Here is a 23,910-nt window from a genome sequence, read left to right as displayed (position 1 = left end):
CCAAGTGAAATGCATAGAGTGACCAATCGGTAAAACACGTAACATTCGGATGACCCATATGCAATTTTACATTTGGCCACCCTGTGCATTGACATAACTGTCTCTAGAGTCACAGCACAATAGACATTATCACCATCTAAGATTGTAACATATCTTTATGTCAACACAATACACCCAGTTCGATCTTTTTTATAGTATACATGCTGCAAATAGCATTTCCTAGATGGTGGGTTGGAGCTCCATTGGGCTCGGCTGGTGGCGGGTGTGCCTTTGTTTCTTTTCAAAGGAAGCACTTTCAGCTGAGGTTTTGGGGGAGAGCTTTAGGACACCCTTTTAGAATGTCTAAATGAGAAGTAGGTGGGCTGTGGTTTCCATCCAGTATGTTACGGAAACCGCAACCAGCTCTTGATTTAAGAGGTTGGAGAGACCGGCGCGTGCATGTAAAAGATCCAAATGTGCAGCTAAGAACGTATTCATATAGGAAATGTTGGAAAATAGGCAAGGAAATGACCAATTTGATGTCCACATGGAGAAAAATGCTTGTGGAGTTGCCCAAAGCAAAGCTGGCAGTGCCACACCCCATTACAGTGGCACTATCTTTTAGTGTTGTGTCTGTGGGAAAGTAATGGGAATGGAATTCACACTTCACACAGATCTGTCGATTGACATCAAATGCTGTACTATGTTTTTTTTACTTGTTGCGTCTGTTGGAACTACAGCTTGGCCCCATCAGTCATCACCTCTTGTTCTGTCTGTGCTGTAGAGGAATTCATGAGCGTCTTCGATGAGAATTTGCTCACTGCAGACCTCCCAAGCATACTGTGACCCAAAGACCCCGTTCATAAATATTGTCCTCCTAACAGCTTCGACACAATTGGCTGAATTGTTCTGTTGCTAGTTAAAGAGCATTTTTCTGAATATTTTTGTTTTGGGTTTTTGCCTAAAACCAAAAATATGCAAAGGATGGTGGATTTAGAATTTTTAAGCACACAGTAGACCCCCACAAAAAGCCAGAGATAGAAATATTGTCCTTCTAAAAGCTTTGGCACAATTGGGTCACTTGTTCTGGTGCGAGTTGCAGATTGTAAATTTAAAGGGACAGTTCACATCAAATGAAAGTTCTGTCATCATTTACTCACTCTCGAATGGTTCCAAATCTGTTTGTGTTTCTTTCATCTGATGAAAACAAAAAAAGATATTTAGAAGAATGCTGAAAAAAAGTGTTTATTGACTTTTTTCCCCTACAATTTAAGTCAATGGCTTCAAACATTCCTCAAAATATCTTCTTTTGTGTTTAACAGAAACAGAAGGTTTAGAACCACTGACTCAATGTTTAGATTTGAACTATTTTTTTTATCCTTTAATATGTTTTCATTAATTTACTGTTATGAAAGTACTGTTAATATTTATAAATATAAATAGTATTTGTGTTAACCCTTTATTCATTGAATTAACTCAATAATAGAGTATTGAATTAAGAATCTAAAGTAAAGAAAATGAGAGCTTACAAATCAGAATCAAAATGAATCGAGACATCATTGGAATTGATTCCCAGACAAAATGAATACTATTCCACTAAAGCATCATTCATAAAAATATTAACTATTGTTCATTCATGAATTAAATAGCTGACCTTTATTCATTCTTAAGTGTTTCCAAAACGATATGAGTTTATTTTGTTCAAATCAGTAACAAATTACAGTAACAAATCAGTAACAAATCAGTAACAAATTACAATTTCTCAAATTACTGTAATTGAGTCGTTTTTCTCAAGAATTGTAATTTACTAAGTAGTTTTATAAATGTTTACTTTTACTTTCCCTTGAGTACATTTTTAGTGCTGTATTGGTACTTTTACTCCACTACTTTCCTTCAACCTGCAGTCACTACTTTATTTTTTCCTTGTCTATGAGGATGGGCTAAAATAATAATGTAATAATACTTTTGCATCATATTGAGCAATTTCAAGACATGTTTGGAAAGTGTCCAAGAAGATGCCCTAAAATCTTTTCAAGCAATGACAGTTTAGACTGCATGTCACTGATGAGAAGATGGCGGATGTTTACAGTATGATGACTGAAATCGACAAATGAATAGTTCAGATGCAAAAACCTCTAATTTTTGTCAGCCTCTTATGTTTATGTTCAGTTATTTCACTTGAAAGGCAATGAAAAGAACTTATCCGTCATTATAAAATTAAAATTACTGAGCCTACATACAGGAGTCAGAGAAAAATGGCTAATTTTAGATGAAAATATCAAATGGCTTTTAGAGGTTTTTGCATTTAATCTCTTCAAATAGTCTTAAACAATAACTAAATGCACTATAATGTTACGTTAACACAAATTCCTCAACATTATTTATAAAACTGTAATGTAAAACTTACAGTTTAAATGTACATTTGTAAATAAAGACTTAAAATTGTATGGTAAGTAATTTGGCAAATTGGAAGGAAATATTTTTGGTACATTAAAAAGTGTGGTTATGATGACCCTTCATCAAGCAAAAATGTGCTAAAAATGTCACTAACACAAATTCCATGTAAATGCATCAGCTACTACTATTCACTACTCTTGAGTACTTTTTAAAGGGCTACTTTTTACTCATACTTTGAGTAATATCAGATACTTTTACTCTACTTACACTACATTTTGGGTAAGTAATGGTACTTTTACTTGAGTATGATTTTTTCAGTAGTCTTTCCAACATTGGTTCAAAATGAAAGAAGATATTTGGAAGAATGATGGTTACCAAACAGTTTTCCCTATTGACTTTCATAAACATCTGAATCAATGGTTCCAAAAACCTTCAACATCTGTGAAACCTTTCCAACATTCAAAACATTTATTAAAGTGGAAATAGGTTCTCTAAATAAGTAAAACGTTCTTCACACTAAAACAATAAATATTTATTTTTAAAAATCTTGATTTGGCGGTTCATTCCGCTGTGGTGACCCTGGATTAATTAAGGGACTAAGCCGAAAAGAAAATGAATGAAAGAAAAATCTTGATTTATGTATTGGGGAACAAAAGTGTTTCTTTATCCCAACCCTGCAAAAAATCTCTTTTTATAACCTTTATTTTTAAAATCCATGTGAAATCAAAATAAAGACTTTCAGATGCTAGTATCAGCATGTTGTGGATATCTATAAGATTCTGCTCCAAAACACAACCAAATTTAGAAGATGTAAACAGCTAAAGCTTGCAGTTTGTTACATCTGTCCAAATAGATCAACATTTTTAATGTCATCTCATACTTTAGTTTCTCATTAAATCTTTGGACCAATCAAATGCTCTAAATTATATGACATGTCCCGCCCCCTTCAAGACACCTCTTATTTGCTTTTCATTTGATTCACATGAGCTCAACCACTCTCGCTGGCAGAGCTGTGATAAAAACAATACACTACTGGTTGTTTTTTTTTTTTTAAAGGGAAGGAGCTACTCTATGTCTCTCCCTGTCTTTATGTTTCAGTCATACGTCGAACAAAATCCAACATTTCAAAGCCCTTCATGGGACCTTTAAGACAGTTTGGTTACCAATATTCTTTTTGCAGCTTGACAGAAGAAATGTTAATAGAATACTCGTTTTTGTCTGAACTGCTCCTTTAAGAGAAGTCGAAATGGCCTAATGGATTGATTCGATTTGTACTGTATGTGCTGCCGGCGTGCTGTGAATCCACACAGGCATATGTCAGCTGGACTGGAGTGATGGCGGGTGCTGGAATGGTGAAGGGTGGGTCTGGGTGGAGCAGCTGCATTGGTCAGCTGTGCAGACAGGCGGAGGAGGAGGGCCACCTTCCACCGCCTCATTAAAGATGAATGCTATAGCTTTAATTCACCACCTGCCTGCTCACTTTTGGCCATAGTTACGAGGTCAGATATCAGGAAGGAATTTTTATGCTCAGAAATTCATTAACTGCATCATGCATTTGCATATTAACTGGAGCTGTTACATTCTTGATAAATTCAGAAAAAGAAAATTAGTAAATTTTTAAAATATTAAATATGTTATTTAAAAAATTTTTTTTTATAAAGTAAAAATATTTGTTCTTATTTTTTAATATGTACAAAATCTTGACATTAATATTAAAATAAAAGATATTTTTTCCAAAATAAACTTTATTTTAAAATATTGGTTACATATTAATAATTTACAATATTAAAAATATCAAATTATCAAATATAGATTTTTTTGGTTTGTTTTAATTAAATATTTAATCATTTTTGCATCACTGCAGGTAATGACTTACTACAAAAAACATAATTTAAAATATTTTTGTATCTTTCTGTAGTAATAAAAAACTTATTTCTATAGAAATAAGTTATTAAAATATAAAAAAAATATATATTATTTGAATTTAGCACTCTCAAATGGAAATCCGCAATGCATGTTCATTCATTCATTCATTCATTTTCTTTTCAGCTTAGTTCCTTTATTAATCCGGGGTCGCCAAAGCGGAATGAACCACCAACTTATCTAGCATATGTTTTACGCAGTGGATGCCCTTTCAGCTGCAACCCATCTCTGGGAAACATCCATACACACTCACTCACACTCATACACTACGGACAATTTAGCCTAGCCAATTCACCTGTACCGCGTGTCTTTGGACTGTGGGGGAAACCGGAGCACCCGGAGAAAACCCACACGAACACAGGGAGAACATGCAAACTCCACACATAAACACCAACTGACCTAGCCGAGGCTCGAACCAGCAACCTTCTTGCTGTGAGGAGACAGCATTACCTACTGCGCCACTGCATCGCCCAGGCATGTTCAATATTTCTTAATTTATTTACTAAATATGATTTCTATTACGCATACAATTAATCGATAAATAAGTCATGTATAAAAATGTATTTTATAAATTAAATAAAAAGCAGGCCCGTAGCCAGGCTGACAGACCCACCCCTCACTGACAAAGGTTCAGAATTGGTCCCCTATGAGCTCATTTATTCCATGTTTAACTTTGCTATCATAAACTCTAAAACTAACCAATCAAAAAAATTATGTTTGAGTTTTATGTGTGAATTATTTAGATGGCCAAATTTGAATGTACTGGCCAGCTTGTTATTTACATATAGGCTTCAGTTTTTAATTTAAAACAAGTTTTAACAGGTCCCTAAAAATAATTTAATGATAGATGATAATAAAATTATATTTTAAAAATAAGTGATTTTTCATATTTCTTTATTCTAAAAAAATTTAATTAAAAATGCTGTTGTCAACATTATTTCATTCATTCATTCATTTTCTTTTGGGCTTAGTCCCTTTATTAATCCAGGGTTGCCACAGCGGAATGAACCGCTAACTTATCCAGCAAATGTTTTACGCAGCGGATGCCCTTCCAGCTGCAACTCATCTCTGGTAAACATCCAAACACTCTTGCATTCACACACATACACTAAGGACAATATAGCCTATCCAATTCACCTGTACCGCATGTCTTTGGACTGTGGGGGAAACCGGAGCACCCGGAGGAAACCCACACGAACGCAGGGAGAACATGCAAACTCCACACAGAAACACCAACTGACCCAGCCGAGGGTCAAAATGGAAGGAAATATTTTTGGTACATCAAAAAGTGTGGTTATGATCACCATCCATCAAGCGAATTCAGCAAAAATGTGCTAAAAATGTCACTAAAATGCAGTATTTAAACCTCATAATGAAATAAAAACGGAGGTAAATAACTGCAAAAAGATCCAGTTTTTCAGAAAAAAAGAACCACCCCTTTATGTATATGAAACAGTTTTGGAAAATGAAATAAAGAAAATAAGCAATTATAATAAATATTTAGAATAAAGCTATATTTATTAAATAAGAGAGTGAATAATTCATAAATATGTAGGAAATTGTAGAAGGAATTCAACACATATGTAGTTAATGTATTCAATAGTTTTTAAATATGAAATAAAATCTAGAATGCTCTGCTGACCTGCTGTCAAGTCTCACAAATCTCCAAATCCACAAGAATGCCAAATAACATACAGTATTTCCATTCATAATGACTTTGTAAGCAGCTTCGGTTGCAGCTCAAAGGGGGAAACGGGACCCTGCACGCTAACAGACGAGACACACTTTCAGTTTCTTTTAAGAGGATCATGTGCAGATCAGCCTGGCAGCTAGAATTTGACTTAACTAAATCCAGCTCTAAATGAACGAAGGATGGAATTGCAAGTGTTTAAGCCTTGAGACTGGAAGTCAGTCAGCTTGCATTTTTACATTTATTGTTTTATTTTTGTTTGGTTTCTTAATGTGGGAATGAGCACTAGGGTTGGGTCGATAGATGATGCCATCATCCATCAGCGATGGCCGATAGACATCACGATGCTGAGCCGGCATTGCGATCCTCCACCCCGCCCTGTTTATACTAATACGTCTTAGTTTTAAAATGGCATTTTCGAACGAAAACGATCCACGTCCACACTGGCGTTTCATCTAGCATTTCTGAAAAGCCCTGCTTCCACACAATACAGCTGGATCACGTCTCACTATAGTTGTTAAACGTGATATTTAATTAATCTTGTCTCTAACGACTCGTCTGTCTTTTAAATCAATCAGGTAACCTGTCATAGCGTCAGTACACTGCTTCAATCTTTCACTCTCACGCTTGTACTTAATAATTTTAGCGAAAACCTCAGATACTGTTGGTTGGTTCCTGTTGGTTGTGCACCTATTTTAGCAGCCAAGTTTGTCGATGCTATTATAACGACACAGATCACTCTGCCTATTCATGCCAGAGTCCTGCGGAAAAAGTGATTGACAGCTGGTAATTTGTGTGTAACTTATCTTTATTTATTTATGATTTGGTTATGGGTAAAACAAAGACCATGCGGGTATAGTTGAAACAATAGGCTACAAATAATTAATTCGTTATGAATTAATTAATTATTCATAAATAATTTATTCACCACCGCCTACAATGACGATGCCATCGTCCATCGTACGATGTCTAATGTGATGCCAAATTGGTTGACCTCGCCCAACCCTAATGAGCACATAGCATGATTAAATCAGTCTTTCCTGCTTTTCATCTTAAATATGACATTAATTATGGCGCATATAATCCTTAAATGTTAAAATAATAGTAAAATAATAAATAAACAAACACATGTATTCAAAATAAAAATGTATATGTACTTGGTAAACACATAGATTTGAAGGAAATGTATTATTTAGTTTCACTATTGATTAATTTAATTTGATCAAATAGGCCTATTTATTTACAGTAAAACTATCATCTGTATTGTATGTATGTTAATAACGATTGCATTTTTAAACTGTTGTAAATTATTTGCTAAATGCGGATTATTTATTCATTTATACGTACATCAAGTATTTATTCAGAATAATACATGCTTTTATTTGAGTTATTTGTCTGCTTGTAACAATCTAGAAATTACTATCTGTATTAACTGTAGTAATTAAATTAAGAAGGAAAACCTTTTTTATAAAATAAATATCTTTATTAGTAAACAATTTGTAAAATACAGTTACAGTCAGAATTATTAGCCCCCCTTTGATTTTTTTGTCTTTTTAAAATATTTCCCAAATTATGTTTAACAGAGCAAGGAAATGTTCACAGTATGTCAGATAATATTTTTTCTTCTGGAGAAAGTCGTATTTGTTTTATTTCGGCTAGAATAAAAGCAGTTCTTAATTTTTTAAAAAACATTTTAAGGTCAAAATTATTAGCACCTTTAAGCTATATATTTTTCGATAGTCAACAGAACAAACCATCGTTATACAATAACTTGCCAAATTACCCTAACCTGCCTTATTATTAACCTAGTTAAACCTTTAAATGTCACTTTAAGCTGTGTAGAAGTGTCTTGAAAAATATCCAGTAAAATATTATTTACTGTCATCATGGCAAAGATAAAAGAAATCAGTTTTTATAAATAAGTTATTAAAACTATTATGTTTAGAAATGTGTTGAAATTGGGGAAAAAATAAACAGGGGGGGGGCTAATAATTCAAGGGGTGTACTTAAAACTATTATGTGTGTACATTAATGCATAAATATATTAATAAATAATGTATTTACACTATTTGTTTGAATTCATTAGCCAAAATGATAATGATTTATTTATTAATGTTTTATTTGTTTGTTTATTTTTATCTCTTTATTGCATTCCACAAGTAATTACTGTATTTAATTAGTCCAGAAAGTCAATATTTTACTTTTGTCCTTTACACCTCATACTGTACATATGATGTTCCTGTTATTTTAGCATGCCTGTTCAAACTTACGTTATCATTTATGAAAAGCAGAGACCATTATTATAAACATGTCAACCTGAAGACTTCCTGTAAATGTTCTCATGCGCAGCCACTCTGGAAAAGCTCCAAAACAAGCCTCGCTTCAGTTCATAGAGTCCAAGTTTTTTTTTTCAGACTTCCTCTAATTAACATTATGACCTTTTTGATGATGTCACAAGGCTTTGATGGCTGTGATTGGTGGATCTGTGCACAGAGAGAGGAAATGGACAGAAGTGATTGAGAGTCCATGTTATGTAATGCATGCTATGAAGCAGCTGTTCAGTGTCGCTGATAGCCAAAGACACTCATAGTGCACCAGAAGACCCTTGACAAGGTCTGGAGATTCTGGAGGAGCTTCTTATTTTGTTTATGTTTATTAAAGGTGACGTGTTTTGTCCCTTTCCGTAAGATGCAAAAAAAGAAATCAATAAAAATCTCTGGTGTCTTTAAAATGTGTCTGTGAAGTTTCAGCTAAGAATACAACACTGATTATTTATTATAGCTTGTCAACTTTGACCTTATTTAGCTGTGAGCAGAAACACACAAATTTAGGCATATTTAAAGGAACACTCCAGAGCTTGAGAACAACTTCAGTACAAGTTCAGTAAGTCATAACGAAAAAAGAAGCTCCATTTTCCCTTTAATAAGCCATGTACTTTATATACTGTCCAGCAATGAACGAATGTGATAAGGCTAGTTTCTTTTTTGTCGTTCCATTCTAGTGTGAGGAGTAAAGTTGAAGGATTTTTTTCAGACACTTAAGTATTAATTATTGACTTGTCCTTTTGATAGATGTGAACTAGTGTTGTCAAAACGTCCATCAGACGGATCAAATGTTAATGCCGAGTCAGACTGCCTGATTTTCAAAGTAGTCGTGTCACGGATGTTTTCACACTGCATGACTGGGGTAGCGTTCCCTCAGTTCTGTGTTTACACTGCAAGATAGATCATTGACAGGGTTTCACACTGCATGACTTTAAAATAGGAAGAATCGCCGTCAACTTTGTCCAAACTACATCTCACAACCAAACACACGCGAGAAGTGACATGGAAACAACACAAGGTTGTATATCTTGTGTTATTAACTACATAATGAGAAAGAAGCCTATCGTGGGGTTGAAAATGTACTTATTTCGCTCACCTGGCTTTTGAAAAGAATTAGCAATTTCTCCTAAACTTTTTTTCTTTTTCGACCCCTGGTATTGCTCAGATGACACGTCAAACAGACACTGGTCCTCCTGCCAAATTTACACTCGTTTTTCCTCCATTTCTTGGGTCCAAATAAACTGAAAATGAGCTTAACTTCTCCCCCACCCTACCGCTGGCCTGCAGACACCCATACTAGTGGATGCTGCCCTCTCATCATGGTGATCGCCAATGCTATTTTCAATCAGAACACATTACACGGCATGATTTGAATCGCCGACAGCTTCAGATATTTAGCATCTCATGGGCGTCAGCATCTCATCTGCAATTTTCTCAGATCATGTCTTTGATAGTTCACATTGTGTGATTGTTACTCATGTGAACGAGCACTGATTTACCTGCACTGTAAAAAATTTCCAGATTTTCACAACATGTTACTGTAATTTTTCACAGTAAATTACATTAGTATGACTTTACAGGATTTAACTGTAAAAATTCACAGTAATGTGTTGTATTCAGAATTTTATTATGAAATTAAGGCGGGTAGCATGATTACAGCAAATTACTGTAAAAAGGACTGTATCTTTTGCATGTTAGTTATAGGAATTCAAACTCTTTTTGATTCATTCAACATAGACATTGATACAAATGAACTTTTTGCTAGTATTGGCACTTTTTTATATTCAGAAATAACAGAATGTTATTGCAGCCCCCAAAACAATTTGGTTCCATCTTCAAAAATAACTTCCAGAAAATCATCCTGTTTTGAAACGACATGAATGTCATAGTATATTTTCATTTTTAGGTGCACTGCACCTTTATTTAATTTTATAAGGTTAGCATGAAATAATATTTAACGAACATAACTTTGTGCTTAGCCAAAAACATAATAAACTTGAACAAAAGTAATTGATTCATAAAACCAAACCCTGTTAAACACCCAAAATGATTTCAAAGTCAGGGTAAATGTCAGAATGAGTAGCTGAGGAAAGCCTGCTTTACAGTAAAATACAGTTAATTCTACAAGATAATACTGTAAAATCACAGTAATGGACTTTACTATCTACTGTGAAGTTACATTATATGGCTGTAATCCCACATTAATTTAATGTAACAAAATCACAGTAAATTACTGTGAACTACCTCATAGTAATTTGCTGTGAATTTACATACAGTATTTTACTGTGAAAGTAATGCAATTATTAGCCAGTAATTTACTGTGAATTTAAGGTGTGATTTTAGACATTTGTTGGCGATTTCTCAAAACCTGTCTGTGAGTCAAAATCAGGGCTAAAATCATGCAGTCTGAACTCAGCACAAGGCCAATTCACATCGTACAGACAAACGCCAGCAAACACCAATAAACAAATTGGTCTTTGTATTTAGAATGTTTTGAAAAAATAACACTGGTTCACACTGCCCCAACCATTGCCACACATATTACTTAAACTATTATTTAAATGATCTTTCTTAGGGCTAGAAAGACATTTACATCATGTCTGTCTGGTCATGGACAGATTGTTGGAAAATCATACCACACTGCTTAGAAATTCCACGATCCCACAAATGCCGAGTGAACATGTCGCCGACAGGGGGAACACACTAGTGATGTTTCCATCCAATGATGTGTATTAAACTTATACACAAACCTGGAATTTCATATAAAACGTGCGGATAAAGCAACGTTTCCATTCAAATATCAAAATAGAACAAAATGGAGTTTACTGGTTATCGTAACTAATTGTCATAGCTACTTGTTAGTCCGCTGGTTTGTCCATTACTTCCTTCAGTAGCACCAATTTCAATAATGAATTTTTTTGATGCTGGAATATATCCAGTAAATATGATTCCATTGTTGTTTATGCACATCTTTTCTTAGCTAAAAGTTTATCCTACTCAGTTGTGTACATACATTTTATGCACATTTTCAAAATGTATACGGGACATTCTACCAGAAATGTACATTTACACTTATTACATTTTGTGAAAGGGCCTGACTTAATCTTGTCATCCCCAAAAAAAACATACAAAAACAAGCATAAAATCATACAATTCAATGATAGAATGCATCCTTGATCACTGTCTGCTTCTTCTCCGTCCAATGATGTCACTTCTGAGTCAAAGCCTTAAATGTGTATTGCACGCTTTTATGTTAAATTTAATGGAAATGTGGCTGACAGAAAAATGGGAACAATTGTACATTTATTTGTATTATATATTTGTAATTTTTATTTGTAGAATTTATTTAGAATTTCATGTTTTTAATTAATTGATGTGAATACTAACAACGTAAACTTGCTATTTCTGAAGTTTTTATTTGACTAAATAACAGTTTTTAGCATAACAAAATGATTAAAGCTGTAGGTTCAATTGGGCTTAGGATAAGGGCAGTGACAAATTTTGTACAATGTAAAGTGTTTTTAATAAAGAACAACTCACAAAAATCAACCATCAGTCCATTTTAGACATTTTGGGATGAAAATACGTTTTATTCACTGTATTTATGTATTTATTTTAGGGACAGATAATGTAGGTTTCTGGTATAATGTCCCATACGTATCTTGGAATTTCCATTAAGCATTTTATTATGCAATACTCCAAAATGCGCATAAAAATGGAAACATAGCTACTGATCCAACAACCTCTGACAGATTTGTTTGTTGGCATTCGTCTGTGTGGTTTGAATTAGTCGACAGACATGACTTTCAAACACTTTTGTGTCTGTGTATCTGTGGAAGCTCTCTGTTAAGAGTTTGAAGCGATGATCAATGCAGCCAATCACAGCCATATTTTCTGCATACTTGAACACAACTGCCAATCAGTGATTTTTTTTTTCCTATGACAACACTACCGGGAAGCTAAATATAGCACTTAAACACAGAATAAGTCATAATTTGACTAAATGCATCTCTGTTTAATGTTTATCGTCTCTTTTTTTTTTTCATATTTATTTATTTTGTGTTGACACTTGTCACTTTATGTACACTGGAAGCTTCTGTAGCCAAAACAAATTCTTTGTGTGTGTGTGAAGCACATTTGGCAATAAACCTGATTCTGATTCTGATAATTGCATGATATGTCTGCTTTAAGTTCACTAAATACAGCAGGTAACTATGCAGCATTTGGTTGCAAGCCTGGTGTTGTTGTCCTCTGTAATGTTGTGTAGTAGGAGATGTCAGGTCACTGGAGTATTTGCTTTCATTGCTAAGTGAATCAGGGCAGGGCTTGGGAAGCCACCCAGGGCCTCATGTTGCCGGGTTGCCAACAAGCACGCAAAGAGGCAGAAACAGAGACAGAGACGCCTTTGTCCCGTATGATGCCGAGGGCCTTGTGACTGGAATTGTTCCACTGCTCCCCTTTCAGAAAAATGGCCGTTCTTTTGGGGCCCTGGATGTAAAGAGAGGCCTGGCCGGTGGTGTCTGTAGCGGCCTGTCGAGCCAACTTTTCCCATCATACTGTAGGGTGGAATGATTAAAAAGAAACTAGTCTTATCACATTCATTCATTGCTGGACAGTATACAAAGCTCATGGCTCATTAAGGGAATAAATGTAACTTTTTTCTTTGACATAATGAGGTTTTTTGTTGTTGTTAATTGAACAAGTCGTTCTTATTTCATTGTCATTTTCCATCAACTCTAGACTGCGTTCAAAATCTGAATAGTCAGTGTTTTTATCCTGTTGTTTGACTGATTATTTATTGATTTCAGGGCTGGACGATTTGGCCTAAAATCAAAATCTCGATTAATTGAACATTTTAACTCGTTTGCGATTAATGAACGTTTATTTTATTTATTTATTTTATGTTTTTGCCCTCATAGTTCACTGATAAGTTTTGTGTAACAAATATTCTCACATATTACAAGTGAGAGATTTTTTTAATGTAGGGTTACTTGATTTTTGAAATAATTGAAGTAAACACACACTATCTACTATTTATGATTATTTATTGAACACCAACGTTGAACAACTGAAATTAAAACACACATTGCCTAAAACATCATTACCCATCGTCATCACTGATACCAAACTGACCAATCACAACGCTTGTGCTACGCGTGGTTGTGACGTGTAAGTATATTTTTTGAGAGTTGAGCGTATGCAAAGGCTGCGGCTGACTGTACTCGTGCCCTTGGCAGAAGTATACAGGGTGTCCACAGGGTCTCAAAAAGTATTAAAAGTTGATAAGTTAATTTAGAGAAATTTAAGGCCCTTAAAAATTATTTTAAAGTCTTAAATGCTATTTTATAAGGTATTAAGTTTTGTATTAGCATGCTAAAGTTTGCCTGAATTTACTCTGCGAATATCAGGATGCTGCGTAGTTTATGAAATCAATTAAATCCTGCTAGATTTGACATCACACTCCTTTGTTTACTGCAGTAACCAAGGCGACACCGTTTTTCCTGCTGTTTTACAGGCGCCACCTGCTGGAATAGTATTTTTATTCATTTATTCATTCATTCATTCATTTTCTTTTCGGCTTAGTCCCTTTATTAATCTGGAGTCGCCACAGCAGAATGAACCGCTGCATTTTTATTCATTATATGAATAATGTTTTAATTTAGGATTGGTTTCTTACAATCAGTATTTAATAAATATGCTGTTAAAGAGCCCATATTATACATGAAATAGGGTCATATTTAGGTTGTAAGGGTCTCCAACAACAGTCTAATATGCATGCAAGGTCATAAAACACTTTGATGGTCTTATAATCTGCATTTATTTTTACCTAATTATCCCAACGACTCCCATATCAATCGTTCAGCGATTCATTTGTTCCCAACCCCCTCCTCAGCGCGAAGCTAATCTGCGCTGATTGGACCGATGACAGCCTGCTGCGATTGGTCGACAGTGACAGGCTTCAGCACGAGACAGAGTGAAATGCCCAGCTGGTAATCAACTATATAAAAGTAGTCACAGTGCACACGCGCTTCATAGTGTAAGGCTTTTTTCACACACACACACAACCCTCCTCAGAAGAACTGGGGAGATCGACGCGAGTCTCTCTCTCTCCCTCTCCCTCTCTCACACACACACACACAACGCTCCTCAGAAGAACTAGGGAAAGCGACGCGAGTCTCTCTCTCTCTCTCTCTCTCTCTCTCTCTCTCACACACACACACACAACGCTCCTCAGAAAAACTAGGGAAAGCGACGCGAGTCTCTCTCTCTCTCTCTCTCACACACACACACAACGCTCCTCAGAAGAACTAGGGAAAGCGACGCGAGTCTCTCTCTCTCTCTCTCTCTCTCTCACACACACACACACACACACACACACACACACAACGCTCCTCAGAAGAACTAGGGAACGTGACACGAGTCTCCTGTCTCCTAGCTTACGATCGATCGCCATAGCAACGACAAACGGCAGTGGAACGCGAGCTCACAAAAGCCTTTAACGTTAAATCCGTAAACAAAGCGGCACGCGTCGCGTTTTTAACGTGGCTTACATGTGATAAGAGAATATAAAGAGTAACCGCGTGTACTGTACCAGGTTAACAACTCATCTTTGGGTAGAGACTGTCAATATTATCCATCTGAGCACAGCGTGACTTCATTGGACCGGCGGCGTCTATGTGTGTGTGTCTAGTGTTTTTTCTATGTTAGTGGGCGGGGCCGCAGGTTTCAAATCTCCCTGGTTTGCGCGCGTAACTACTGGCGAGGCTTGTGTTTCGTGGCTGCGTCATCGCGAAACACCTAATGACTCGTTATCAAGACGACTCGTTTGAAGCACTATGAGTCGACTCTTTTATAGATGAATCAATAGTTTTAAACACTGTACACTTACAGATTTAAGCCTTAGCTGGATATTTCACTTCACTTAGAGCTGTGTTACACACTACATGGAAGGGCATTTTCAAAAACCCATAATATGGGCTCTTTAAAATGTTAAAAATGTCGCCAATGTTACCGGTTGAAACCTAAAGTAGTGATGGGGTCTTAAAATGTATGGGAAGAGTTGTAAAAAAGGCCTAAAAAAGGTATTTACTTTCACTCTCTGATTTCTGTATATACCCTGGTATAATATACTAAAATAATAAGTATAAATCATAATATAATAAATATAATTCAGCTTTAACAGAGCGGGGTCGCGTGACTTCACGCAAGGTAGAGAAAGTTATTGAAAAAATTGACCTGTAAAAATTAGATCGATTATAAATTCTGAATGTCGATTTCGATGACTTTTCAATGAATCACCCAGCCCTAATTGATTTGCTTATCTATTTATTCATTTATTTGTATGTTTGTTTTTTGTAAATGTAATTGTTTGTATTATTTGTTTACTATAATAAAGATGAAAGCTTAAATTTAAATATTTATCATGTTCTGTAATTAACTAATTGCTACATAAGTAAAGCAAATAAATATTTGTAAATACGATATGATCAGTTCACTTATTTTAATCAGTTATTGTCATTGTTATGCTATCTATTATTATAACTTTCTTGACAAATACTTGTCATTCTTGTTTGCAGCTTGTAAAAGACAAAACTAAATATATTAGTGTGTAATTAAATAGTTTTCAAAACATATTTATTTGCTATTTATTCCGTATTTGCTTCATTATTCATTTATTAATGTAATGCGATGGAGGTGCTGACAAGAAAGTGTTGATCCAAATGCAGGATTTATTATGAGAATGGTCAGGCAAGCAACAGTCAACACGGGCAATCAGGTATATGCAGAGAATCCAGAGTCGTGGTCAATACAGCAGAAAACGGACAGACAGCAGAAAACGAAAACAAACAAACAAGACGAGGGTCAATCAAAACACGGCAAAGCAAGGCAAGAGAAACACATTGTAATGTCATAGTAACGGTGTGTGTGTGTGTGTGTGTGTGTGTGTGTGTGTGTGTGTGTGTGTGTGTGTGTGTGTGTGTGTGTGTGTGCGGTTTATAAAGTCCATGTAATCTGTTCATGAGCGGCCGCGAGTGTGTGAAATCAACAGAATCTGGAATAGGTGCGTGTGAGCGGTGCATGACTGGATCTGTAGTCCATATAATGGCGGATTTGTAGTCCTTTAGCGATCTGCGTGTTTGTGACAATTAAGTAATTAAGTAATTTATTATATAGATGGTATTTATTTATTTATTTATGTTTTTGCTGAAGTGCTTGACTTTCTTCATTATTCATATATTATTATTATTATTATTATTATTATTATTATTATTATTTACCACACAAAGATGAGTTTACATTAATTTAATAAAATATATTTACAAATAAAAAATTTTAATATTACAGAAAGACAAGCTTAATTCTAATTATTTATCTTTTCGTAGTAATTATAAAATACTTCAGTGTTGTAAATAAGGAAATAAATATATGTATTTCATTTACATAAAAAAAAATAATAGTAGATTTTAGTAGTACTATTATAGTAATAATGTTTAGTAAATAAGTATCTACATAAGTAAAACATTTAGTTCATTCTTTATGTGTTTTGAATATATATAAAATATATAATATATATATATATATATATATATATATATATATATATATATATATATATATATATATATATATAATAGAAATTTTCACTGTATGTCTGATAATATTTTTTCTTCTGGAGAAAGTCTTATTTGTTTTATTTTGGCTTGAATTGAAGCAGTTTTTAATTTTTTATTAACTATTTTAAGGTAAAAAATTATTAACCTCTCTAAGCTATTTTTTCCCCCGATAGTCTACAGAACAAACCATTATACAATAACTTGCCCAATTGCCCTAACCTGCCTAGGTAACCTTATTAACCTAGTTAAGCCTTTAAAGGTCACTTCAAGCTGTATAGAAGTGTCTTGAAAAAATGTAGTGAAAAATTATCCACTGTCATCATGGAAAAGATAAAAAAAAAATCAGTTATTAGAAATGAGTTATTAAAACTATTATGTTTAGAAATGTGTTGAAAAAAATCTTCTCTCCGTTAAACAGAAATTGGGGGGAAAAAAAACGGGGGCTCATAATTCTGACTTCAACTATATATAACTATCTTTTTTTGTTCTTAAAGATTGACTATAACACCAACCAATCAAAGTTTGAATGTACAGTACCATCCCACCCACCATCATGAACCATGTCTGTGTTTTTAGCCTGAATGAGACTCATGAATGAACTAGGACGTCCCGTTTGTGAACAAACTGAACAATTGAGACATTGAGAACAAGTAACTGCTTGTAGTTTGTTCAGTTTAGCATGTGAATCACTGTTGTTTACACCACAGAGATTTTGTAAAGAATACACTGCTGTAGAATTCAGGCATCCGTATTTTAATAACACGACTTTTTTCAAGACTTGGATAAGGGAATGATTCATTGACCTCCTCACAAAAGATTCACATTGTTGCAGCCAACTGGCGTATTTACTGCTATGAAAAAAGTCTCTGCATTTACTGGATTTATTAAGTATGGGTTTGAGTAAAATGTTATTATTGTATTCTTAACAGGCCAAATATCCATTCTTTTAAATGTCAAATAAAATAGTGTCACTTAAAGATTTTGTGTTCGGGAAATGACAATTGGCAAGCATACTAATATGTTTTTTGTTCTGTTTGAATATCAAGATTATTTCACCAAATATTGATTTTTCTCTTCTGAAGTAGAAACAAAAATGTCTAAAAATAATTATAAACATGTTTGAAAGCATGATTTCTTTTTATTTAAGTAAATAAATAAAATAAAATTTTGATTTGATATTTTTTTTTTGGGGGAAAAAAAGCGTTTATTCAATCGTTTACTGAATAAAAATGTAATGTTTTATTCCAGACACATAACTATAGGTCATGATATCAGAGAAACTAAGAGAGGTCTCTTAATTTGTCCATGGCTGTGTGAAACCTGTAAAAAGAGTTACTGATTGAATTAGAAAAAATCAATGCAGCTTCAAAGGTTTTGAGTCACTAAGATTAATCAGAATCGCCAACTATAACACAGTAATCTTTACACCAGAAATATCAGCGCCAACCTTCAGGTTATAGGAGTGAATCAGTGTCTCCAATGTTCAACTGAGCACATTGTAGCTCATTGACAGATAAATATTCCATGGTGAACATGTGTTTATAATTGGGAAGGCCGCAGAATTCACTGATGCTGCTTGTAAAGAATGTGGGTGACGATATACTGCTGAATAATAAGCTCTGGTTAACCGGCTCCTGGTTAACGTCATACTATTGGGGTGATCAGATAGAATAATTCCTGATGATATTAAATCTTGTACATTTGGCTAGGTAAACGGTAAAAAGTGATTCTAATGGGACTCTTGTCTGTGTTTTCAGAGTGACCGTCTCCTAATTAAAGGGGCTAAGATCGTGAATGATGATCAGTCATTCTGTGCCGACATCTATATGGAGGATGGCCTGATAAAGTGAGTGTGAGATATCCATACACTTGAGTATGTCCTGTTTCATTTGTAAAAATCATTCTTTTTTACTATGATGTACTGAAGAAATTACTAAAATATCAGCGGAATAATAACAATGTACTAATAATTTGTCATTTTTAATTGTTTAATTAATTAATTAATTGTTTAAGTGTTAATTTACACTGCTACTTTTTATCCTTTAAAAGCAAGACATTTGGAGAGATAAAAATATAATAAAATGTAACATAATATTGTAGTATTAATATAATTTATAATATCATATCATATAGTATATTATTGTAGTATTAATGTAATTTATAATATAATATAGTATAATATTGTAGTATTAATATAATTTATAATATCATATCATATAGTATATTATTGTAGTATTAATGTAATTTATAATATAATATAGTATAATATTGTAGTATTAATATAATTTATAATATGATATAATGTTGTATAATATTGTAGTATTAATATAATTTATAATATGATATAATATAGTATAATATTGTAGTATTAATATAATTTATAATATAATATAGTATAATATTGTAGTATTAATATAATTTATAATATGATATAATATAGTATAATATTGTAGTATTAATATAATTATAATATAATATAGTATAATATTGTAGTATTAATATAATTTATAATATGATATAATATAGTATAATATTGTAGTATCAATATAATTTATAATATAATATAGTATAATATTGTAGTATTAATATAATTTATAATATAATATAGTATAATATTGTAGTATTAATATAATTTATAATATAATATAATGCAGTATATGTTTGTAGTATTAATATAATTTATAATATAATATTATACTACATTATATTATATTATAAATTATATTAATATAATTAATTTATTATATTAGTATAAAAAGTAGTTTTTCTTGTGTGTGTTTTAATAAGAACACGTCAGAATAATTTTGTTATGAATGATAATAGAGCATTATTTTACCCACAATTTCATATATATATATATATATATATTTTTTTACAAAGGTTATTTGACACATTAAAGTAAAAGTTTTTTTTTGAATATTCTTTCTATTCAATAATATTGGTACAAGTATAAGTGTACAGTAACATGGGACTTCTTCTTCATGGAATCTGTGTACGAAATATGCTCTTATATCATATGACACATAATGAGATAATGCAATAGCCCTTTAATCGTGGCCCTTGAAATGACATTAAGGTTTATCAGATTGCATATTGCTTTTTCATATCTCTCTCTCACTTACAGGCAAATTGGAGAAAATCTAATAGTGCCCGGTGGGGTGAAAACCATCGATGCCCATGGGCGCATGGTGATGCCTGGTGGTATTGATGTGCACACACGCTTCCAGATGCCTGACAGGGGCATGACTGCTGCTGATGACTTCTACCAAGGCACCCGCGCTGCTCTGGCCGGAGGAACCACCATGATCGGTATGTGTGAAACCCCCAAATTGCATACACATGCACTATTCCACCCCATTGTAGCATAAGTAGTTCTGAAACACTGAAATATTATTTTTATTCTAAAATGAAGGAGTGCACATAAAATACCCAGATGATGCACTTATTCGACGGTTGAAAAAGAAGTGTGGAATGTTGGACACTTCATGCGCTCAACAGAAGTGTAAGGGACAGCGCTATCGAGCACTGACATTGCATTACTTTATTTATTTTGATTGTGCAAGCAAAATTCTTTTAGGTACTATTTGTTAGTTTGGTCATTTATTTCACAAATTTGACAACCGTCTAACATCGTCAGTTTCATCTGAGAAGCTGTTTGAATTTCTGGTCAGAAAAGATATGTTAGTGGTCCATTTGGGATGACACTAAGGCCCAATCCTAATTCTATTTTTACCCCTTCATTTTCGTACCCCTTCATTTCTAGTGTGATCCTGGCAAATCTCTATTTCAAGGGCTATCTTGACCTTCCTATTAGCCCTACACCTTCAAGGTAAAGAGAATTGGAACACTCCTAGCCTCTTCATGTTAACACACACAATGGGGGGTAGGGGTAAGGGTGAAGGTCTAAGGGGTAGAATTGGGATTAGGCCTAAATTTATATACTATGTTGTAAGTGCAAAAGTGCATAGTGTATAGTGTGCCTTTTGGGATGCGGTGTAAGTCTAATAGAGAAAAGGACCAAAGATAGCAACATAGCTATGATTAACATAGGTATGTGACGCACCAACCATGTAGCAATGCCCTCGGAACTATATATAACACAGCTGAAACTATTTTGTAATGCCCTAGAAATCATGATACAAAGCAACCACTTAGAAAATACTAAAGAATCCACCACTCACATAGCCTAGAAATGCTATCAAATCTAGTAATGCTCTAGCAATGACCTAGTAGTCACCAACAATGATTGCAATCTCTTCTCTTGCGTCTTCTTTTTGTCATGTCATGGCCACCACCCACAACACCATAACTACTTAGAAACATCCTGGCAACCATGCACAAGGTCATAGCACTTATCAACACAATGGCAGCCACAGACAATGCTATAACAGACCCCCTCAGAACATTTTGGAAATAATAAATAGTAACATGCCATTAAGCAATGCTCTAGAAACCACCTAAATGCCTTAGTAAACGGAATAATGTCACACAGCATTGCAGCTACCCACAACACTATAGCAACCACTTAGTTAAACCCTGGAGTTCACCTATTTGTGGACACACTTTCAAAGATCTAGCAACCAGGTGCAAAGCCATAGCAACCAACAAGCTCTAACAAACCTCTCAAATAGACCATTTCAATGTGGTCATGTCATTGGCCCATGACCATTTTCTGCTTGTTATCAAACTATTTCATAACTGTAACAAGTGGCAATTTAATCATACCTTAATGTTAAAACAGCTATCATAACATTATTTATCAATTTGTGGCTCTTTTTGGATTCTCAGAATCTATAGCACAGGAAATATGTGGGTACCATTGTTTTTGTTAACAAATCTCAATATGGTCTATTGCATAATACCACCCAAGCAAAGATCTTGCAACCAGCCACAATGGCATACCTGGCAACCACCTACACCACGATAGCAATAACTTAAAAATTCCATCAAAACTACCTACAACAACACTATGATAACCACCCACAATATCTGAGCAACACATAGCAACCCCTTAATAAGACCATGCCAATCAATTAAAAAGACATAGCAACACACTGGCAACAGTCAACAACACCTGAGAAAACTATAGAGCAGCATAGAGATTTGGACCAGTAAGAAATACTTTAGCAATTAGCCAAATTCCATAGCAACCACTAAGCAACTCTATGGCGACAATCCACATATCAACCATCTAGCAACATCTTGGTTACTACCCAAAATAATATAGCAATCAACAACATATCAACACACTGGCATCCCCCACAACACTTAAGCAAATGCATTGCATACCATAGAGACTTGGACCAGTAAACGATTAGCCTAAAGGCTATTGCAACCTTCTAGCAGTGTCCTAGCAACCGTGACAATGTCCTAGCAGGAACTACAGCCACAAGCTTTGTTTCAATCCCAAGATGCAAATTTGACTCATGCACAAAACTGGAACATTGCATAAAAGATTACACCATTTCAATGGACCCTTTTCACATTTCCGGGATTCTCAGTAGCGGAAGTCATCATGGTTGGGTAAACTTAAAATTGGGCCCAATCCCAATTCTATTTTTGTACCCCTACCTCTTCCCCTTGGCCCTTGAAATAGAGTGTGAGGGGGAAGGGCTTCAAAATTTACCCCTAAGAAATGGGACAGCACTACAACACCTGCACGCGTCATCATATGTCATCGAGGATCGCGGCTGCTATAGTTATTTCAGTTGGTTTTTTTTGTATTTATCTTTAGGAAATCATATCATAATCATATAACGTGACAATAAGCTCGTAACTGAAGTGTGCATTTACAGTGTCTGCACTAAACACATGAAAACTACTTTAACATTATACCAGACACTGTAAAAAGGTCATTCCCGGCCTCTAGACTTTTCTGACAGGGTATTCGAGTGTCATAATGTTGTGGGGCTGCTGTACAGGAGTTATTATTATGGATTATAGATCGCGAAATTTAATTTATTCAATTAAAAAAATTACATTTAAATAATTTTTTATTTTAATGTTTTTTTTTTAAGCATGATGGTAAAACACGAATGTCGTTATGAATGTATTTAAACATATGCTTGTTTGTTGTAAAAATTCGTAATAATGACTAAAAACACTAATTTGTGCATCTCTTGACTTCCGTGTGCAGCCATGCTGCAATAGTAGCTGGTGTATTCTGAGAAATATTCTTACCCCTTGGATTCGAGTGTGGTCCTGAAAAATCTCCATTTCAAGGGGTATCTAGCCCTTCCCCTTAGCCCTACACCTTTAAGCTAAGGAGAATTGGGACACCCCTACCCCTTCATGCGAAAAGGGAAGGGCTAAGGGGTAGAAATGAGATTGGGCCTAAGAGTGCAGTGAATGGTAGAGTACAACAAATAATTGTTTTACAATCCTATTTGCTGAAAGGATTTTTTGAAATTGTTGCAAATTTATTAAAAATAAAAAACCCTAAAGATCACATGTACGTAAGTATTCACAGCCTTTGCTCAATACTTTGTTGAGGCACCTTTGGCAGCAATTACAGCCTGAAGATTTTTGAATATGATGCCGCAAGCTTGGCACACCTGTCTTTGGGAATTTTTGCCCATTCCTCTTTGCAGTACCTCTCAAGCTCTGTCAGGTTGGATGGGAAGTGATGGTGTACAGCCATTTTCAGTTCTCTCCAGAGATGTTCAATAGGATTTAGGTCTGGGCTCTGCCTGGGCCACTCAAGTACATTCACCGAGTTGCTGTGAAGCCACTCCATTGATATTTTGGCGGTGTGCTTTGGGTCATTGTCCTGCTGGAAGATGAACTGTCACCCCAGTCAGAGGTCAAGAGCACTCTGAAGCAGGTTTTCATTCAGGATGTCTCTGTACATTGCTGGATTCATCTTTCCCTCTATACTGACTAGTCTTCCAGTTCCTGCTGCTGAAAAACATCCCCACAGCATGATGCTGCCACCACCATGCTTCACTGTAGGGATGGTATTAGCCTGGTGATGAGCGGTGCT

The 23,910-nt window shown here is 34.5% G+C and overlaps 1 protein-coding gene across 2 annotated transcripts in view; it reads left to right on the top strand.

Moving 5' to 3' along the window:
• dpysl2b (dihydropyrimidinase like 2b) overlaps positions 1-23,910 on the top strand; it is a 53,998-nt gene that overhangs the window by 5,819 nt on the left and 24,269 nt on the right. For both annotated transcript variants that reach the window (XM_056467554.1, XM_056467555.1), the window contains 2 exons: positions 18,686-18,774; positions 20,053-20,237. In XM_056467554.1, the coding sequence (XP_056323529.1) occupies positions 18,686-18,774; positions 20,053-20,237 (274 nt within the window). The remainder of the gene's footprint in view (positions 1-18,685; positions 18,775-20,052; positions 20,238-23,910) is intronic.

Source organism: Danio aesculapii, chromosome 10 (genome assembly GCF_903798145.1).
Source record: "Danio aesculapii chromosome 10, fDanAes4.1, whole genome shotgun sequence".
NCBI classification, from domain to species: Eukaryota; Metazoa; Chordata; class Actinopteri; order Cypriniformes; family Danionidae; genus Danio; species Danio aesculapii.
This window is presented reverse-complemented; position numbering and strand designations above follow the sequence as displayed.